The 18675-nt window shown below is 42.7% G+C and overlaps 1 protein-coding gene across 2 annotated transcripts in view; it reads left to right on the top strand.

Moving 5' to 3' along the window:
- Positions 1 to 18675, top strand: part of FIRRM (FIGNL1 interacting regulator of recombination and mitosis) — a 3285109-nt gene that overhangs the window by 3026959 nt on the left and 239475 nt on the right. For both annotated transcript variants that reach the window (XM_086964357.1, XM_086964349.1), the window contains one exon: positions 5066 to 5170. In XM_086964357.1, coding sequence (XP_086820483.1) covers positions 5066 to 5170 — 105 coding nt within the window. The remainder of the gene's footprint in view (positions 1 to 5065; positions 5171 to 18675) is intronic.

Here is an 18675-nt window from a genome sequence, read left to right as displayed (position 1 = left end):
GGATTGTAAAATGTATTCAAATATGCTACTTAAAAGCAAAGAGAACATTAACTGTTCCTCCTAGAGCTCACTCTACACGTAAACTAGGAGCATCTATGGCATTCTTGGGAAACATTCCACTAGATGACATATGCAAAGCAGCTACCTGGGTTACACCGCACACCTTCACAAAGCACTATTGTGTAGATGTGCACACAACACAACAAGCTAGAGTGGGACAAGCTGTATTAAAGACTTTATTTCAAACAGTTGCAACAGACACGGGTGACCACTGCTAGGGAGAGAACTGCTGTATAGTCTATTCATAATGTACCATCTGCAGCCCATATGCCTCGAACGGAATATGCTACTTACCAGTATGCATCTGTTCTTGGCATAGAGGGCTGCAGAGTGGTACATGCCCTCCCAGCCTCCCCGGAAACCTGTGTCTGTTCCAACATTATATTATTTAGATACACTTACATGGGCATTCCTATCTGTATTCTATCATACTACTCCATCTAACCTTACTATGTCAAAACAATCTAAGGATGGAGCCGATGCCCATGCGCACTACCAACCAAAGGAGGAGTCACCAAGATACAAAAGACTCTCCAAGAGAAAAACAAAGTGCAATCATCCGAGCCCAACACCAGATGGTGATCTATTCATAATGTACCACTCTGCAGCCCTCTATGCCAAGAACAGATGCATACTGGTAAGTAGCATATTCCATCTGTAAGAAACATTAGTAGTGATACATTCCTTACCACCCCACCCATCCTCCCCGTTCTGCGAACTGATTTCTAGGGTTACGGTCTTCCTTTCATGGCCCTAGTTTCATGACACCAATAGTCAGTTTCTTGCATGGCTCTGTGTTCCTGGCGTGGAAAGTTATGTATAGAAACTGACGTCAGCGCACGTGGGAGCGTCTAAGTAGTTCCAGCGACGTCATCTCGGTGACAACGATGCACGCGAGGTGCATGACGACACCTACCGATGCGCAGAGGTACTGCTGACAAAAACTTTCCGGATCCAGTCTGATGCCTCGGGGTAATTCTAAGGTAAGGAATCTATCACTACTAATGTTTCTTACAGATATATTGTTACAGAAGTTAAGTAACTTGTGCCCCCTCCCTTGCACCAAAAGTAGACCGCCTTAACCTCTACTTCTGTGAGTTGCATACCGATGCTACCGCAGGAGTATATACATAACACGTTTGTCACTACCATATGCACCTGCACTGCCTTTGCAGGGCACGCAGCGGTGTCGCCTCGTTACCACATCTACCAAACTGACCAACTGGCTAGAGGCCGGAGTTCACACTGTGGGTGATTTGTATCACAATAGTACTTTAGTACCCTATGACACACTAACAGAAGTCAGTCGCCTACATCCTGGCCAATTCTTACTTCACAACTCGCTGATTGTCACCTTAGGTAGCAAATGGTGAGACATGACCACTGAGCATCAACACATTTGACCATCCAGTGCTTACAAGTCATGGGACGAGTAGGCTTCTTACTAAATGGTTCGCCGCCTCACTGCGACATCACACGCTATCGTCCTTGAGGCAACACTGGCAAGCAAATATGCCTTGCCCCTACACTGACAAAGAATGGACTGAAATATTAGGAAGTCCCAACTATATCACCCGCAATGCTTGTTTCCGCCTCATCCAACACTACATCATGCTGAGGTCATACCTCACCTCAACCAAAATCAACAGACTTTTTCACAGCACAGATGCAACCTGCCCCAGATGCCACACTACTGATGCTGTTCTCCCTCACATGCTGTGGGCCTGCCCAATCCTGCACACATACTGGCGATCAGTCATCATTGCGTTATCTTCCTGCACTGGGTGAGAAGTGCTGCAAAAGTGGGAAGTATGTATTCTACATCTTTACCCCAGAAACAAACAGCAACAAGTTATCTTCTGTTTTCTTGATCTGGGTATGCTGGTGGGCAAATGACTGATCACGCAGCAGTGAAAATCACCTGAGCCCTCTGGCCCTATTGCCTGGCGACGGTCATTACCAGTGCGGGCCAGGCAAAAAACGTGGCACTGCGCACTGAGGACACCTTTGACCTCTGCAAAATCCCCCTAGCTGCGAATTGGGATGTTATCTTGCATGATCTTCAGGGTGTGCTGCCGCTGGAATTACACGCCCCCATTACCACCCCTCTACCTGAGATGAGAACAGAGGTACCCTAATGCGCCCATGCGTAGTTGAAGTGGAACTACCAAACCTGGGCTTGTGTGTTCGTCTCTAGTCAAAAGCTTAAATCTGACAATCACAGATTCGAGTGCACGCGTTACATTTACGGATGTCACACACAAAGGTGAGCCAAAACCCCAGTTAGGCTGAGTTATCCCTGTTATTACTGTTTTGTCCATCCTCTTCTTCAGCCACCTCCTATTATTTACGGGTACAGATGGATCAGATATACTACCAAGGATGCGCAGGGATACCTCCTGCTAAACCATAGACATTTCTCACTACACATTCCCAAACACAGCACATTTTCCATATCCGCCCTCACACACCATCTTTTACACAAACACAACTCCTGTTGTAATGGGAACGGTATTGTAGTAGAAATGTATATATCATGATGGACTGTACTGCATTTAGCAGTGCTGTTTGCAATATAGTTCTGCTTCCTTGTGCTTGTAACTGTTTCTTACATGGTAAACGAAATAATGAAAAACCGATTTAGACAAAAAATCATACTCGACAGCAAGCTGACCATGAAGAAGCAGATAAACACTATCTCCTTAGCTTTCTTCCTCACCCTCGAATGAACCAGAAAATATTCCAATGGCTATTAATCAACACCAGACGCACATCACCCAAGCCATTATTACCAGCCGCCTGGACTACGGAAACTCCCCCTACGTGGGAATCACCTCACAACTACTCTTCTCCCCGATCCCCTACTGAACCTTTTGATCGAACTGCACACCAACACGTGGGTCCAGATAAAGCTAGGCAACGGCACACACCTTTCTAGGCGCATTCCAACAACCAACGGCCTAAAGCAAGAGTGCGTCTTAGCACCGACCCTTTTCAACCTATTTACAGCCGACTTACCACCTGCCCTAGAAACCTGTAACGCGCACGCTCCACGCTTGGGGGGCAAAGCGCTGCCTAGCTTATCCTACGCAGACGACGTGGTCCTGGTCAGCCACACTAAAGTAGGTCTCCAAAACCTCATCAATGCACTGCATGGTTATGCCGAAGCGAACCTGTTAGAAATAAATATCGACAAGACTAAAGTTCTGTCCATAAATGGGAACAAAAAGCTGCACACTTGGTTCCTTGGAACAAAGGTTGTCGCGAATTGTTCAGAATACAAATACCTTGGAATATTGTTCGATAAAGGAGGACGCTTTATGAACCAACTAGAAGCAATTAAGAGGAAAGGGATGCTGATAGCTACCACGCTTAAACAGCTAAAGTCTAATCTGAATGGTCCCACTCTACTCCCACTGCTCCGTGTGGCACAAGTCAAGCTAGAGTCATCTATAACATACGGCAGTGAGGCTCTAAAAGGCATAGATGAGAAATTGCTGGACACAACCATTGCAAAGGCCTACCAACTTCTCTTTAATCTGCCAACCTACACCTCACAAGCCCAGATCCGGTTAGAGTTTGGACTGACCTCCCAAAAGCTTGCAAGAAGAGGTTCATACATAAAGTGCTGGCAGAAAATAAAGAACTCGCCAGAAAATTCACTGAACCACCTGCTATGGCTAGACCTAAGCAGCTCTCTTCAACTGCCTGCGAAAACTTTCCTAGAGGAATCCCTGACTATCACAGGTCTAAAAGAACTCTGGGAAACTCCTTTACCGCATGTGCAATTCAAGCGTGTTGTAAACAAGAGAATAAAAAATCAATCGCACCTGGAAGATAAAGCGACCTTTTCACAAAGGCGACACGCATGGATGACTTTGTCCACATACAAATCGCCTGGATTACAAGCATACTTTGGTCTGGGGTATGGCAGGAAATCAAAAGAAGCCTTTTTAAAACATAGGCTAGGAATTCTACCCTGTATTCCGCATTTGCAAACATGGCTGAGAAGGGGTTGGGGGACAAAATGCAGGCTGTGCGGGGCAGAGTATGAAGACTTCGAACATCTATGCACCTGCCCAAGGCTGAAAGAGGAAAGAGTAGCCCTGTTAAAAACGGCCTTCAATGAACTTAAAATCCGCATATGCAGACAAGCGGTTCTTGCTTGCTTCGACCCAGGCCATCCCCCATTAAATGGGAAGATGGTCAAATTCCTGAAATGTCTGGAACTGAAACAAAAAAATCTGGAAGATGGCACCAGACCGGACTAGTTGAATATTGGCCAAGACACCACACTGGGACCTCACACCTGCACCAAACTGTTTTTATCAAAATTCTCTTGTTTTAAAAATAATATATTTTTCTAAAAATCTTTTTATCCGAAGGTATGAGCTATCAATGTACTTTTGTAATGGTTTTAATTAACCTAAAACAATAAAAAAAATTACTCACTACTTACTACTCTACTGAGCAGACTGCAAACCATCCAAAATAGTGCAGTCAAGCTTATCCTTGACCTCCTGAGAAGAGCCCATATCACCCCAGACCTCAGTGTCCTCAACTTGGCTCCCTGTCTATAAAAGATACCAGTTCAAACTGCTGACCCATGCCTACAAGGCCCTGCGCAAAAAAGGACCAGCTTACCTCAACCACTGACTGAACTTCCACCAGCCTGGCAGACAACTACGCTTGTCTCTCTTGCCCAAGCGCCCCACCTCCTACCAGGCCGCCCAGACTTGGAATGGCCTCCCACTCCTCCTCTGGACTGCATCCACCCTACAGAAGTTCAGAGAGGGCCTAAAAACCTGGGTGTTCGACTGACAACTCCCAGCAGCAGCAGGCCCCCAGCTCCTGGATACCCTCAAGGGCGATAAGCGATGCACTACAAATCATTGATTGATTGAATATGTATAGAATTATGTTTCTTTCTTATGAAACAATGTCTCTGTTTAATTTTTTTTATTTGTCATTATTGTTTACTGGGAATACATATTTCCTTTTTCAGAGTGAAGTCCTTCCGAAGTTATCTGCTCTCTTTGCAGCCCTTCTCTCCAACCATTCATGGTTAATCCACCAACATGCACTGGAAGCATTTACTCAGTTTGCTGAGGTAAGAGAACACATTATATGAGATACACATCAAAAAAAGTTATTATTGCATTGCGTGTCTTTATGAGAAATATGAAATGCACATCCCTTCAAGAGTCTGTGTAATGAAAAACATAATTGAATTCTCGTTTTTCTTTGAGTATCAGATGATGCGGTTTGATTTTTCAGAGTGCTTTTACTGTTTCTTCTGTTTATAGCAAAAGCGTGACCATGCAAGGAATTGTGAAATCCTTATGAAATTATTTTCCATGTAATCTAGGACTCGGTGAATTTACTATTGTAAATCCAGACCTGCATATTTTTGGGTGTTTCTTTTATGAAGGGAATAGACGTTGCTCCAGCATTGGGTCTTTTTTAGATGCACACCCTTAAATTATTCTTTGATACCACATTTATAATACACTGTGAATTGCTTACATTCAGCCTTATTATAAAGACATCTACATTTAGTGCTTCAGTATTCTGTTTCCTTCATTATTGAGAAAAGGGATGCTAAAGATACTAACGTATGAATCAAGGTTTCTGCTGTTGTTGCTACTTGTCTCCGCGGCATCCGATTTCAAGAAATGTTCACTTCTTTGATTTATGTCTGATATTTCAGTATTCACACTTGTGTTTTATAGCTAGGGACGACTTATTTGACTCTATATCTGGGCATTCTGTACAGTGGAAGTTTCTGTTTCTCATCATCTTGTATTATTATTATAACATAGTTTATTTTATCATATGTTTTTATATGTAGCAATACACTTCAATAAAGCAGGAGTACAAAGCTGTCTGACTTGATCTATTGTCACTCAACACAGACCAAACAGAACACATAAACACGTATATGAAAAGGGGCTTGTGGGCATCTTCTTTGAGCTGGTGGCTACTTTTGTTTAGCTGTCTTTAGGCATTGGGCCACTGAGCTCTTGATCATTGTTTTCAGCCCATTGCATTTTGCGGATTTCAATATCTGAAATGCATTGCCTTTTGTTATTCTCCCTCATGCATCACAGATTCTCCATCACCCAACTGTGCCCTCGCAACACAACGTTGAAGAGGTGTGCTCGAGGTTGTGCCTAGCATGTACACCATGGGTATGCGCTTTCGACCACTTTTGGAGACATTTCACAGACTTTATAAAACGTGCATGATCTTGGAGGTTGTAGCTGCTGCCTCCTCTACCAGAACACGAGCCGCCGATATTCGTCCCTGATGGCCTCCAGCTTCCGTTGCCTAGCAGCTAACTCCTGCCTGTTGGGGTTGGGAGGGATTAGCTATGTCAAGAAAAAAAAAGACAATTGTAACTAATACTCTTAGCAAAACAGTAACTCAAAATTATCCCCATAAAATAAGAGTGGCACAGTAGCACTAGCAGTGCATAATATTTGTGGTATCCTCACTTCCTCTGTCCCTAAGATTTGGATGTGATTAGAGCTTCAGGCATTAGGCACTATGGAGTAAACAAGTATATTCTTCTTCTTCTGTCTCTCGTTTAGCTAAATTGATCTTATAGGCATGCCAGCTCAGTCATCTTGCAGCCTCGACAGGCCTACTTCTGTCGCAGACTCACGTTACTTTACTACTGTCTGCAGGTGGAGCAGCTGTACTGCACAATTATCTATTTTCTATTATGGCCCTACTTTGTTAAATCAATGGCAAATGCTCAATTTCACTTTCACCCTGACTACAACAACAAGGCAGATGATATGATTTCTAATATGAATTATGATATACAGCACGACATGAGGTACTACGGATTGTAACCATGCAACTGATAAGCCATCCATGGCTGACATGGTCGAAATGGCATGGATAGGGAGCGGGAGTGGGCCTCAAAGTCGGAGGGAGGCGATTGATGATGGGTGAATTCACTACAGACACAATATATATGTTGTGTTTGCAAACTACAGTGAGTCAAGGGAGTATTCTGAAATACAACCTTGAATCAAAAACCTTGAGAAAAAAACAGTCCTTGTTTATTCTTTTTCCCAACGATTTTTCCATTTATCATTGCATTGCTCTTCTAGCATTCTTTTTATTTATTTTTCAACCTTGGGTTTGCTACTTTTGCACGGTTTAATTTTCTTTTAAATTCTCTTCATCCAGTCTCCAACTATGTTATGATTGAATACCATCCAGGCATCTATCCATTCAAACATGGCTATAACTCTCAATCTCCACAAACCTTTCCCCAACAACATACATTTGTCATTTTAACCACCAGCCATGCGTCCTTGCTTGGCTTTGAGTTTGACCCACCAATTCCCCCTCCCGCCCCACCGGAGGATTGCTTTCACCCATACACTTTCACCCACCCAGGCACTGGCAGGCATCCTTTCCTTCACCTATCTGTCAACCACCTATGCATCCTATCAGCCACTATATGCATCCCTGTCCTCCTTCCTTCACCCATGCATCCTTCTCTGCCAGTCGTATATTACATATCAGCCATCCTTCCTTCTTTCCCTTTTCCATCAACCCATCAAGGTCATCCGACTCCTTTTTAGTCTTCTTCTTAAAACTTACTCTGCTGAGTTGAAGAAAGAAGAGGCCCTTAGTTACTCTGATCCAGCTAATGCTAAGAAAAGGGTGTCTTCAACTGTTCACAGCAACTTATTTTCAACAATACAGAGTGTACACCCTTGCAGCAAGTGTATTGTCAATAAGTAAGGAATATGGCTTACCACCACCCGCCGCTGCTGCTGGCTCACCCCCTGCAGCTCCCGCGTCAGCTCACTGCTGACTGGCGTCATCTTTGCCGCTGGCACCAGCACTGGTGGTCGGTATGCCTTGAAAAAACATTTCACAATTTTTTATGTGCCATATACGCCTCCCCTATTTATTTTTTTCACTGGCAAGATTGAAAATACAATACATACACCACACACATCACTGCAATTCGGGTACTATTAGAGTAGAGTAGACAGTATGTCCTATCAAAATGTATAAAATATCCAGTTGGGCATTTTGTTGGAGTCAATTTTTGAAAAGCCTCTCAAGAAGAGGACAAGCAAAAGGACTGGACACAGTGGCTAGAGCTATTGGTGAATCTGAGTTTTTGAAAAGTAAAAGAGTGGCCAATTGGGCGGACAATCTGACATAAGGTCTCTTTTGTTGGAAAAGATAATGGTGTCATCCTCCTCCTCCTCATACTTCCTTCCAGCCATGGTGCATGGTAATAAGTTGTTCACCATCAACTGCTGCTAATAAAACAAGCAATTACAATGCAATGGTTTCGCCTTTGGAAAAGTTAGAGCTATTGGCATTGTAAATGACAAAATTTGTATTTATGCGTTGGTTTTGAAAACAGATAAATAAATGGCATTGTCATTTACATTGCCATTAGCCTCTGCAGTCACTCAGCAGTCCCTAGCACTCCATAGCACTCCCTAGTCACTCTGCACTCCCTAGCACTCTGCACTCCCTAGTCACTCTGCACTCCCTAGCACTCTGCAGTCACTCTGCACTCCCTAGCACTCTGCAGTCACTCTGCACTCCCTAGCACTCTGCAGTCACTCTGCACTCCCTAGCACTCTGCAGTCACTCTGCACTCCCTAGCACTCCCTGGCACTCTGCAGTCACTCTGCATTCCCTAGCACTCTGCAGTCACTCTGCACTCCCTAGCACACCCTAGCACTCTGCACTCCCTAGCTCTCCCTAGCACTCCCTAGTCACTCTGCACTCCCTAGCACTGCCTAGTCACTCTCACTCCCTAGCACTCATTATTTGCATATTGTGGGCTTCAATATAAAAGATGGTTCCCACTCCTGGCAAAATGTTGTCCCAGGCATATTGATTGGAATTCTTAGCGTATTGATGGTTCCCACCTTTGGTATTGGTGGCCATGGCATACAGGTGGAAATGCTTTGCATAATGTGAGAATCAATTTCATGATGGCAACCGCTGGCAAATGCCACCTCTGACATATTGATGTCAATTTTTGAAATATTGGTTTCCACCACTGAATGATGTTGCTCAACCTAGTATAATGGTGGCCATGGTATAACCGTGGCAATTACTTGCTTCTTGTTGTTGGCACACATGGCATCAGGATTCCCACCCTTGGTCTAATGTTGATCCAAGCATGATGATTCTTGGCATATTGTAGACCTCCATGGCATGAGATAGTGATACATGGCATTCATGTGTGGCAGTGATGCATGTGAGTATGTGATGAAAAGGACAAATTGAAGTTTGATTGTCAAATGTGTATTTACGAAAAATGAAAAGATATTTGTGGCAAAACAGGTTTTATTTTATTTTATTTTTTCTTAATAAGCTTTTGTCATTTTGTTTGCTCTTTTCAAAAAGAAAATGTGTATTTGATAGCAACATATGGATATTTTCACAAATTGATCAGCTGATGTTTGGGGATAAGATGACTGCATTTCAACATGTCTGTTAGCCAGCTAGTTGAGTAAGAATCAGTAACACTCTCTGTATTGCTTGGGCCAGGGAGACACCCAATTTGGATCCCGCACCCTCCAACTCAGCTGAGTCACTGACAATACTGAATATCTCTAATTTGGATTCATCACACAGGTTGTGTTTATTCAAAACATTATTATCGAAAATAAGCTCTTAGCAAACAATACAATATCTGTACAAGATTTAAACAAAAAAAAATAATATTGCATCTTAAATCCTATACCATGTCATGTGCTTATCTAGGTTCCTGATCGATACTGTGACCTTATGCCCCTATTCGGCTATAAATCCATTTATTCCCTATATTGGCATAACCGTTCAAGTGCGATTTTCTGTAAAGTCATCTCTGGCCTCACACGAGCAGAGCCACAGAGCCACATTCCAGCATGACTCTCTGCTACTTCCTTTGCGACCAATTAGTGCAATGACAGAGCAGCAGTCACTATCTGATATTCCTAGATAACACTCCGAGTTCTTCAACAAGATAAAAACTTAGCAAACCTGGAAATCCCCGCTTGCTATGTTTTGATTAGTAATAGAACTCTAATGAGCAACTGATAGCTGCCACTTCCTAGTGACATCTTTAATTGACGTCTTATGTCCAGCAAACTTGCGTCAAACCCGGCACCTGTCAGGTATAAATATTACCAACGTTGCCTTAAGCAATGCGAAGCTGTGAGCTGTGAGAGCGAAGCTAACTGCTGTTGAGCGTTGCCTGTCGCTGCAGCCTGCTATCCTGTGGTGGTGAAGCTACTGATTACCATTATCGCCGCTACAGCGCGACCTATGGTGCAGTACGCTTGAGGAGCCGTGCAGCCGTCCTCTGCGAAGACATCCAGCCCAGCTGCCCGCGGACGCTGTCACCCCTCCTTCCTCCAGACGCGCTGAGAGAAGCCGCTGCCTTTCTCGTGCAGAGAAATCCAGTCCCGGCGCTTCCAGTTTACCCTCGCAGGTGACTGGGATATCGAGAGAGACCCCTGAAGGAGATACCAATCCTCCATCATTCTATTCAGAGGTATGGTGTTGACTAAACCCTTAGACGAGAATTCTTGAAACAAACCTTGGCAAAACCAACTTAACTTAAGCTACTTACTTACTCCCCCTTCTCACGTGTTAGGCCTAGGTCAGGCACACTGGGGTAGGCTTAGTTAGAAGCACCAGTTGAGTATGTTAGCCTAATGTATATATGACTGTATAAATGTTTTATTACTTTTAAACCATTGTATGGCTAAGAAACCATATCAATGCTTTTACAGTTCTATTTCGCTATTCTTATCTTACTGTACGTACTTTTCATAATAACAGTTATTGCAATTGTGGCAATACATTTCTTTTGTATGAGAAGAAAGACTGTTCAATAAATGTTAACCTTTATTGATACACGCCCGTCTCTCTATTCTCTACATATTGTGAAAGTAAACTGCACCAGACTGACTGAGTGAAATCTATGTCTATTGTTTCACACGACCCTAGAGATCGACTCTTGATCTGAGGAGCAAAGTTGTCATGTTGCACGGTTGTTGGAAAGCTGAATCCCTTCTTGTCTGTGCCAAGGAAGCTGATCACTTCCTATGCAGAGAAGAAAGTTTCCAGTGACCTCTGAGCTAGTTGGTAACACAACCCAATTAAGTTTAGCATAGTCAGTGGAGGCCTGGAATATAGCCAGTTCCACGTCGATACTACTGTTTATGTTATTCCAATGCGCAGGGCCTAGTGGGAAACTAGGAACTACACTACATGGCGCCCTAACGTTTGGTAAGGCGATAAACTAACGTAAGACTTGTAGAGTAACTCAGTCGTGCATATTTCACACCCCTTTCTCCCGTAAATACTCCAATAGACGTCTGGAGTGGGTGAAAGGTTAAAATCCGCCCGACCTTAGTAGGAAGAGATTCCTATGTAAAGCTCTGGTTTTTTCAACGTTGAAGGATACAGTGTTCCAAAATATTGTGCATCTAATCTTTGTCTCCTTGGAGACCTACTCTGCAAACCTGCATTTTTTGAAATGTCAGTAGAAAACAACGGCACCACTGGGGCCGCAGTAGATGCGACTCAGCAAGGTCCCGAATACACAGACCCGGGTGCTATTATCATCCCGGTCCAGTTAAGAAGATCTATAACTTTAAAACTTATAGAAAACGGACTGCCACCTCAAGGTGGTACAGTAATTTTCGTGATAGAGGCTCACGAGTATCGGCAGACAGAGGTATTCTATTCATGGATAAACTTTCCAGCGGTAAACGCTATAACACAAGAGTTTCACTATTACAAAATAGAGGAACCTCCGGATGAGTACGCCCCTTTCGAGGAGGTTGAAATTCCACTTAAATTTCAAGAGCACCTGCTCTGGTTTAATGGCGCCCTAAAACACAATGATCACATTACCAGGCTCGGTCCACTAGGTAGACCAGGAGCCACGTGGCCGGTTCTAGCCAGCTACACACCACATCCTGACATTGCAAAAATGTCTAGAGAAGAGCTGTTAGCACAGCTAAACACATTAATAAAAATACATAGGCAATTAGTCCAATATGTAATACGGACTGCAACAGTCCAGCCAGCTGTTAATTCACACCAGCTGACCCCTCATCAGGGGAACACAAATAAAATTACACCACAGAACATACAGTCATGTCTTGGTAAAACACCCGTAAAACGGGAACAAATTCCTTTCTGGTTAGCCCAGAAAATCACTCAAATAGAGGCAGTATTTCCTGATACTACCCCTATTGAGAAACACAGAATCTTGACCATCTGCCTTCCTATGGGAATCGCACCACACGTGGAGGACTGTGACACTTGGGGTACAGTCTTTGCTTCCATTTACACAAAAACACACGGTGTTCCGTCTATGGCGGTAATACCAGACGTGCTAAAACAAATTCAAAATGAATTCGGTCCAGAACCAGCTTTAAATCTAGGTATGAAATTACTGAAAGACTTCAAGCAGGTCACGGCTATATTATTAGCCAATGTAAAGGGAGAAGCAGCATCTGTGGCGATTCGCCAGAAGTTGAGGGAAACAGATATAAAAGATCCTGTTGAACTTGCAAAGATCATAGAAAAATGCTATGAAGAATTAGGTAGAGACAGCTTGGGTGGGAAACCAGTTAAGCCCCAACTTCTCGAAAATCCTGAAAAATTATTTATTAAAAATAATTTAAATACTCCTAAAAAGAGCTGGGATGGAAATAAACAATCCACTCCCAAGGAAAAAGTTTTCCAGTCCAGAGGAAGGTCTCCTCGACGGAGGGAGAGAACTCCGACTCGAGAACGCCAGTCTCCCCAACGGGAGCCCTCTGAGAAAAGATATAACCTTAGAAATAGGGATAATATAAAAAGACCTGATAGATATCAAAGTATTGATACACGTCCCTCTCGATCTCTTCCACAGAATTCGGAAAGAAGAGGACGGTCAGACCCAGGAGAGCACACCAAGTCCAAAGACAAGGAACCTGCTCAAAATAAGAAATCTCAATTTCCTAAAAAGAAGGTAGCCAGTATTAGAGTAATCAACCATGCCGAGAATACTGAGGACACAGTTGAAAAACGGGGAGTGGGCATTGACAATGTTGGACAGTGCAGCAGAGATCAGTATAGCGCGCAAGATCTTGATGAGTCATCTGGAGACAGTGGACACGAATGAATACATTCAGGTTGAAACTGCCGACGCCAGACTTAGCGAGCCCCATAAAATATACGAAATAACATTGCGTATAGAGGGTGATAAGACTAGGAAAATTAAGGGTCTATTTTGGGATAAGCTCTCAAAAGGCTATGATATTCTGTTAGCTGAAAAAGATTGGCCCCCGGAGTTTGTCAGGGAGTGCCCTCGTGGCGAAGAAGTGATTATGCCTGCCTTCTCGAATCACATTCCGATTCACAAAAAATATACATATGCAAGGAAATGGGCAGTAGCCCAGGCACCTGCATTGTATAAAAATCATGTAGGATGGGATGAGGATTCAACGCCTCACAAAATCCAATTAAAAAGTGAACCAACTGCCCAACGGCAGTATCCCATAAAGCAAGAAGCTAAAAAACAAGTCAGGGAGATCTTAGATCAACTTGAGTACCAGGGGGTGATTGAAACATGCACCTCTCAAATGAACAATCCTTTGTTTCCTGTCTCCAAGCCAGACAATTCATATCGTCTAGTTTTGGACTACAGACACCTTAATACATGTTGCAAAACCTTTGCAGTACAAAACTCGCATAGTGCAGCCCTAATGAATAACATAGTTAGGAAAAAATACAAAACGACATTAGACATTTCTAATGGTTTCTTTTGTCAAAACATTGCACCAGAAAGCAGATACTTGACCGCTTTCTCCGCATTTGGGTCACAGAAAAAATTCTGTCGACTCCCACAGGGGTTCAAGAACAGCCCAGGACTATTCTCAGCTAGGGTAACAGAGTTACTACAAATCTATGATGATGAAGCATTATCTTACGTAGATGATATTTATCTCACAGACGATGACTTGGATACTCACTTGAAAAGGGTGAACACCATTATACTTGGGTTCGCAGCAGAGGGTTACAAATTCAACTTTAAAAAGTCCCGAATTGCCCATCTGACAGTACTGTTCTTAGGGTACGAATTATCAAGTGAAGGGAAAAGCCTAGCGGACAACTTCTTAGAGAAGTGCGCTGTACTCCAAGCTCCAAAAACGCTGAAGAATTTACAATCAATACTAGGTTTTCTGAATTTCGGAAGAACTTACATTCTAAATTACGCAGAGAGGGTTAAACCTCTCTACGAACTAATTAAACCTGATTTAAAACAAATCAATTGGACTCAAAAACACACAGAAATTTTGAGATCACTGCAAACAGACATGTTAGCAAAAACAAAATTAGATACACGTGACAACACGATCGATCTGGTAATCCGAGTCATCCCAGGAAGATGCGGATTCACGTACCTAACCTCTAATGAGGGAGAAAAGGTACCAATTTCAATTAAATCTCACTTGTACACACAAGCAGAAAAAACATTCAGTCGCACAGAAAGAACTGTGAACGCAGTGCAAATCGCATTAGCAAATGAAAGAGAACTAACACACGGCAAACGGATTAATATCCTTACAGCGGAATCCGCCTTCGAGGCGCTATTCAGCCCAGTAAACCTGCCTACAGTATCACTGGATCCAAAATGGATACAGTGCATAGATTCTCTTGGAGCGGAAGACGTGAAATACTATTTCGCCCCGCAATACAAAGAACTGAATGATTTAGAATATGAAGAAGAATATCCTCTGCCAATCGAAATCCTGCCTCTCCCACAATACGCATGTATAATCTATACAGATAGCTTTGTACAGCATTTTAATGTAGAGAGTAAATCCTACAATGCAGCATGTGCGATTATTAAAGGTCGTTGGCTGTGCGGTAAATTCAGACCGAAAGTAACAAAAACTGAATCTGTAAGAAACTGTTCGGTTCAGAGAACTGAAATCAGATCTTTAAAGATGGCGCTCGAAAATACAGAACGCGAATTCCCCACACTTATAGTGTGCGATTCTCATTTTTGCGTCAATTCTTACAACAACAAACTGCAGAGTTGGATCGAAAACGACTACAAAGATGACACAGGTGCCACAATAAAGCATAAATTGCTTTGGGAACAGGTAGCTCTTTTACACAAAGAACTACAAATGACTCACGTGATTCACGCACAGAGTCTTCAACGTGATGGCGTTCACGTTGCAGGGAATTCATTGGCTAATACAGCCAAAGCGGAAGCAACTAACCCGGCTTCCGTAGCCACAAAAAAGCGTACAGATAAGTATATAGACGGGGAAACCATGCTAGCAGTAAAAACGACCGTAAAAGGCGACTGTGCAGCACTACCCGTAAACTATCCACTCAATTATGCATACATAATCGATGCAAACTCCGTTCCTTTTGCTCGAATCCCTGGAGTGGGGGATAGAGTAATTCCAAACAGGAGCAGGAGGGGCTTCCTCCTACTGGAAGCACACATGGGGTTGGGTCTGAAACACCAAACAATCAAAGCCTCTCTGAAAGAATTGCAATCAGAGTACTGGTGGCCAGGAATGAGTATAGATATTCAATGTTTTGCTCAAAATTGTGAAGACTGCAACAGAGATCGCAGTAATGAACAGGCCAGTGTAGTTTCAGGATCCCTTCTAGACAGCATAAGGCGGTCTATCTGCGCAATCAAAGAAGAGAAGCGCGTCCCAGTGTACAACGTTTAAGACGAAATGCACTTAAAAAATGAGGCCACCAGCACTCGGCTGACGCCTAGAACGGTTATAAAAGATTCGCGAGTCCATATCGGCACATACGCAATTACCACGTTCCATTCTGACCAGGGTCCTGCTTTCAGCTCTCGAGCTTATAGGGAGGCCATGGCCAGCATGGGAATTGGGTTGCGGTATTCTTGTCCGTCGCATCCCGAAGGGAATAGTGTGGTAGAAAGAAAAAACCGGGACATAAAGCAATCTATAACAGCGAAGGTATTAGGTTCAGGCGCTGGGTGGGTCAAACATTTAATAAGTGTCCAGACTAGTCTTAACAACATGCCAAGAAATTCTCTAAAAGGTTTCAGCCCATACGAACTATTGTTCGGAATAAGAATGCGCGTTCAGGACCTCGATAGTCAGATGTCAGTGGTACAAAAAGAAACAAAGCAGTTTGAAGTAAAAGACCGTTTGGCTGTCTTACAGGAACTGAATGAAACAAGAAAATCATTAAGCAACATAAAGTTAAAGCAACAGCCAAATACCACTGACGAGGCACCACCCGCAACAGCCCCAGCAAGGCCTGTCTGGATTCCAAAGATTGGGGATCTAGTCAGAGAAAAGATCGCGGTGAAGAAGGAATTTGGGCCTTCTTACAGAAAAGCAGTACCTGTCTTAGCAGTCACCGGAACAAGATCAGTTGTGCTACCGCCCCTTGCTGGTAAAAAGGAGAACAGAATCGTGTCCATCGATCTGGTAAAACCACAAGCATGTGGCCTATAATCAACAGTAGGCCCAGTGGACTCCCAAGAAACAACAGAATACCCAAACTTGCAACAATCCAAGAGGTTCAAACTGAAAGACTCATCACATTCGATCAGCCTGCAGTGCACAATGAAGGACTATGCAATAATGCCATGGAACTCGTGCCTCTTGAAACACAGATTGAAACAGTTCGTCAAGAAACAACACCAGTCTACAATGATGTGGCATCAGAAAGTGCTACCGAGAGACAGATTGAAAGAACAATCCCATCAATTGACAGAACTGCCTCTGGTTATTTCATCAACTTCGACAACTTCTCTGAAGATTTAAATGACCCGGAAGTGATGCCAGAAACAAAAAAGTCTTTTAAAGAAAAAGCAACAGAACTCTTTCATCAACTGAAGGAAATCTACCTAATTTCCCCTTGGCTAGAGTTCTGGTTTGGTCTAGGTGTATTTTTCCTCCTGCTTTGGCTCATCATGATACTATGTTTGGGAAAATTCATTGAAGGAAAATATATTACAATGGACACAGCAAGTCAGAACATCAACCTAGTCCTGAAACCACACAGATCATCCCACGTGAAGAAAAGAGAACTGTCAACAGTAAATGTCACAGCAATTCCAATACCTGGTGGGGTAGTATGGGAGAAAACAGACTATGAGATCTATGGTCCGGTCGAAATCCTGAAGTATCCTCATCAACTAAAGGTTTCCTTAAGTGACTTTGTTACACCTAGTACATTCTCTGATGATTGGGACTTTAACAGTATTAATGACATGATGTCTGATTTAGTAATGTCAGCTAGATTCACAGATCATGATTATTTACAAGGTTCATCTAGTTATGAGCAGTTATTCTGTTACACCCACTATGGGGATCATTACTTGCATAAATCTGCACAGCCTAGAAATGTTTTTATGTATAATCAATGGGAACATTGTTCTACACCACCTAAAAGCAGTTCTAAAGCATTTTTTGAGAAATTCAAATATTTTTCAGGGTTTAACACCAGTGATGCAGAAACGTTTTATTATAAACTGTTAGATAAAACAGGAATGAAAACAATGCTGACAAATTCTAAATTGATATATTCAGAAGCATTTTATGACAAAATGATGACATTTGGTTTTGATTATTGGAAAAATAATATTGAAACGAAATCAATTTGGGGTACAAAAGATTGGCAGGTGCAAGGCATAGAAGCACTATTTAGAACCTGCATGATACCAGAACAAATGTTATTTTTAAATGACACTGTACACCAAACATCTTGTCTTGGCCTAGCTAAGAACAAAGAAATGAAAACACCGTCTATACCAAAACCACTAGCTGAGAATACAACTGCAGATAATGAGTTAGACGTGTCACACATTTTACATTTCAACAGAACACATCCTGATTGGAAAAAGTGGTTAATCTGGCCTACAGACACAAATAGCTGTCAAGATAGGTTCCTGAACAAAACACAGGGTTTAAAAATGACCAGATTAGACTCAAGATATTCCCAGAGACAACATCCAGGAATTATAACCACATACAGTGTAGGTAAACTCTGCCTAGAATGGCTAACTACATCCACACTGGCTGAAATTAAGCAACACTTGTCTTTGTTAAAAGATGGTGCTGATTTGCGCGATTTCATTCTTGGACCACGCAAACAGCGTCAAAAGCGTTTCATAGCGACCAGCATCTATGCTGCTTACAACGAGGCTTGGAAAGTAAAGCAAATTGAAACTGCTGAAAAGATACGAGAAATTGATCGTATTAATTTGGAAAAATCACTTTCTGTAGTAGACAATGGGTTAATGACTCTGTCTTCCAGAATATATTCTTTGGACAATATTGTATCATCTGCCTTTGATGTGATAGACAGAGATTTGCTAATGTTACAACATGGCCAGTCTCAATTACGCTCTATTATAGAATTAGGCTGGACGCTGCAAAATCTTCGTTCAGGCTATGTGCCTTGGCGTCTGATAAACACAACGTCATTATTTTCCATTTTTAACCTTACTGATAAACAGATCAGTTTGGCACAGAAAGGAGCAGACTATACAATTTTGAGCATCGAGAAACTCGAGAGATTACCATTGACAATGTCAGAGAGCCCTGT

The sequence above is a fragment of the Lissotriton vulgaris genome, chromosome 1_1 (assembly GCF_964263255.1).
Source record: "Lissotriton vulgaris chromosome 1_1, aLisVul1.2, whole genome shotgun sequence".
Taxonomy (NCBI): Eukaryota; Metazoa; Chordata; class Amphibia; order Caudata; family Salamandridae; genus Lissotriton; species Lissotriton vulgaris.
The sequence above is the reverse complement of the archived record's forward strand: the minus strand, read 5'-3'. Positions and strand labels throughout refer to the sequence as shown.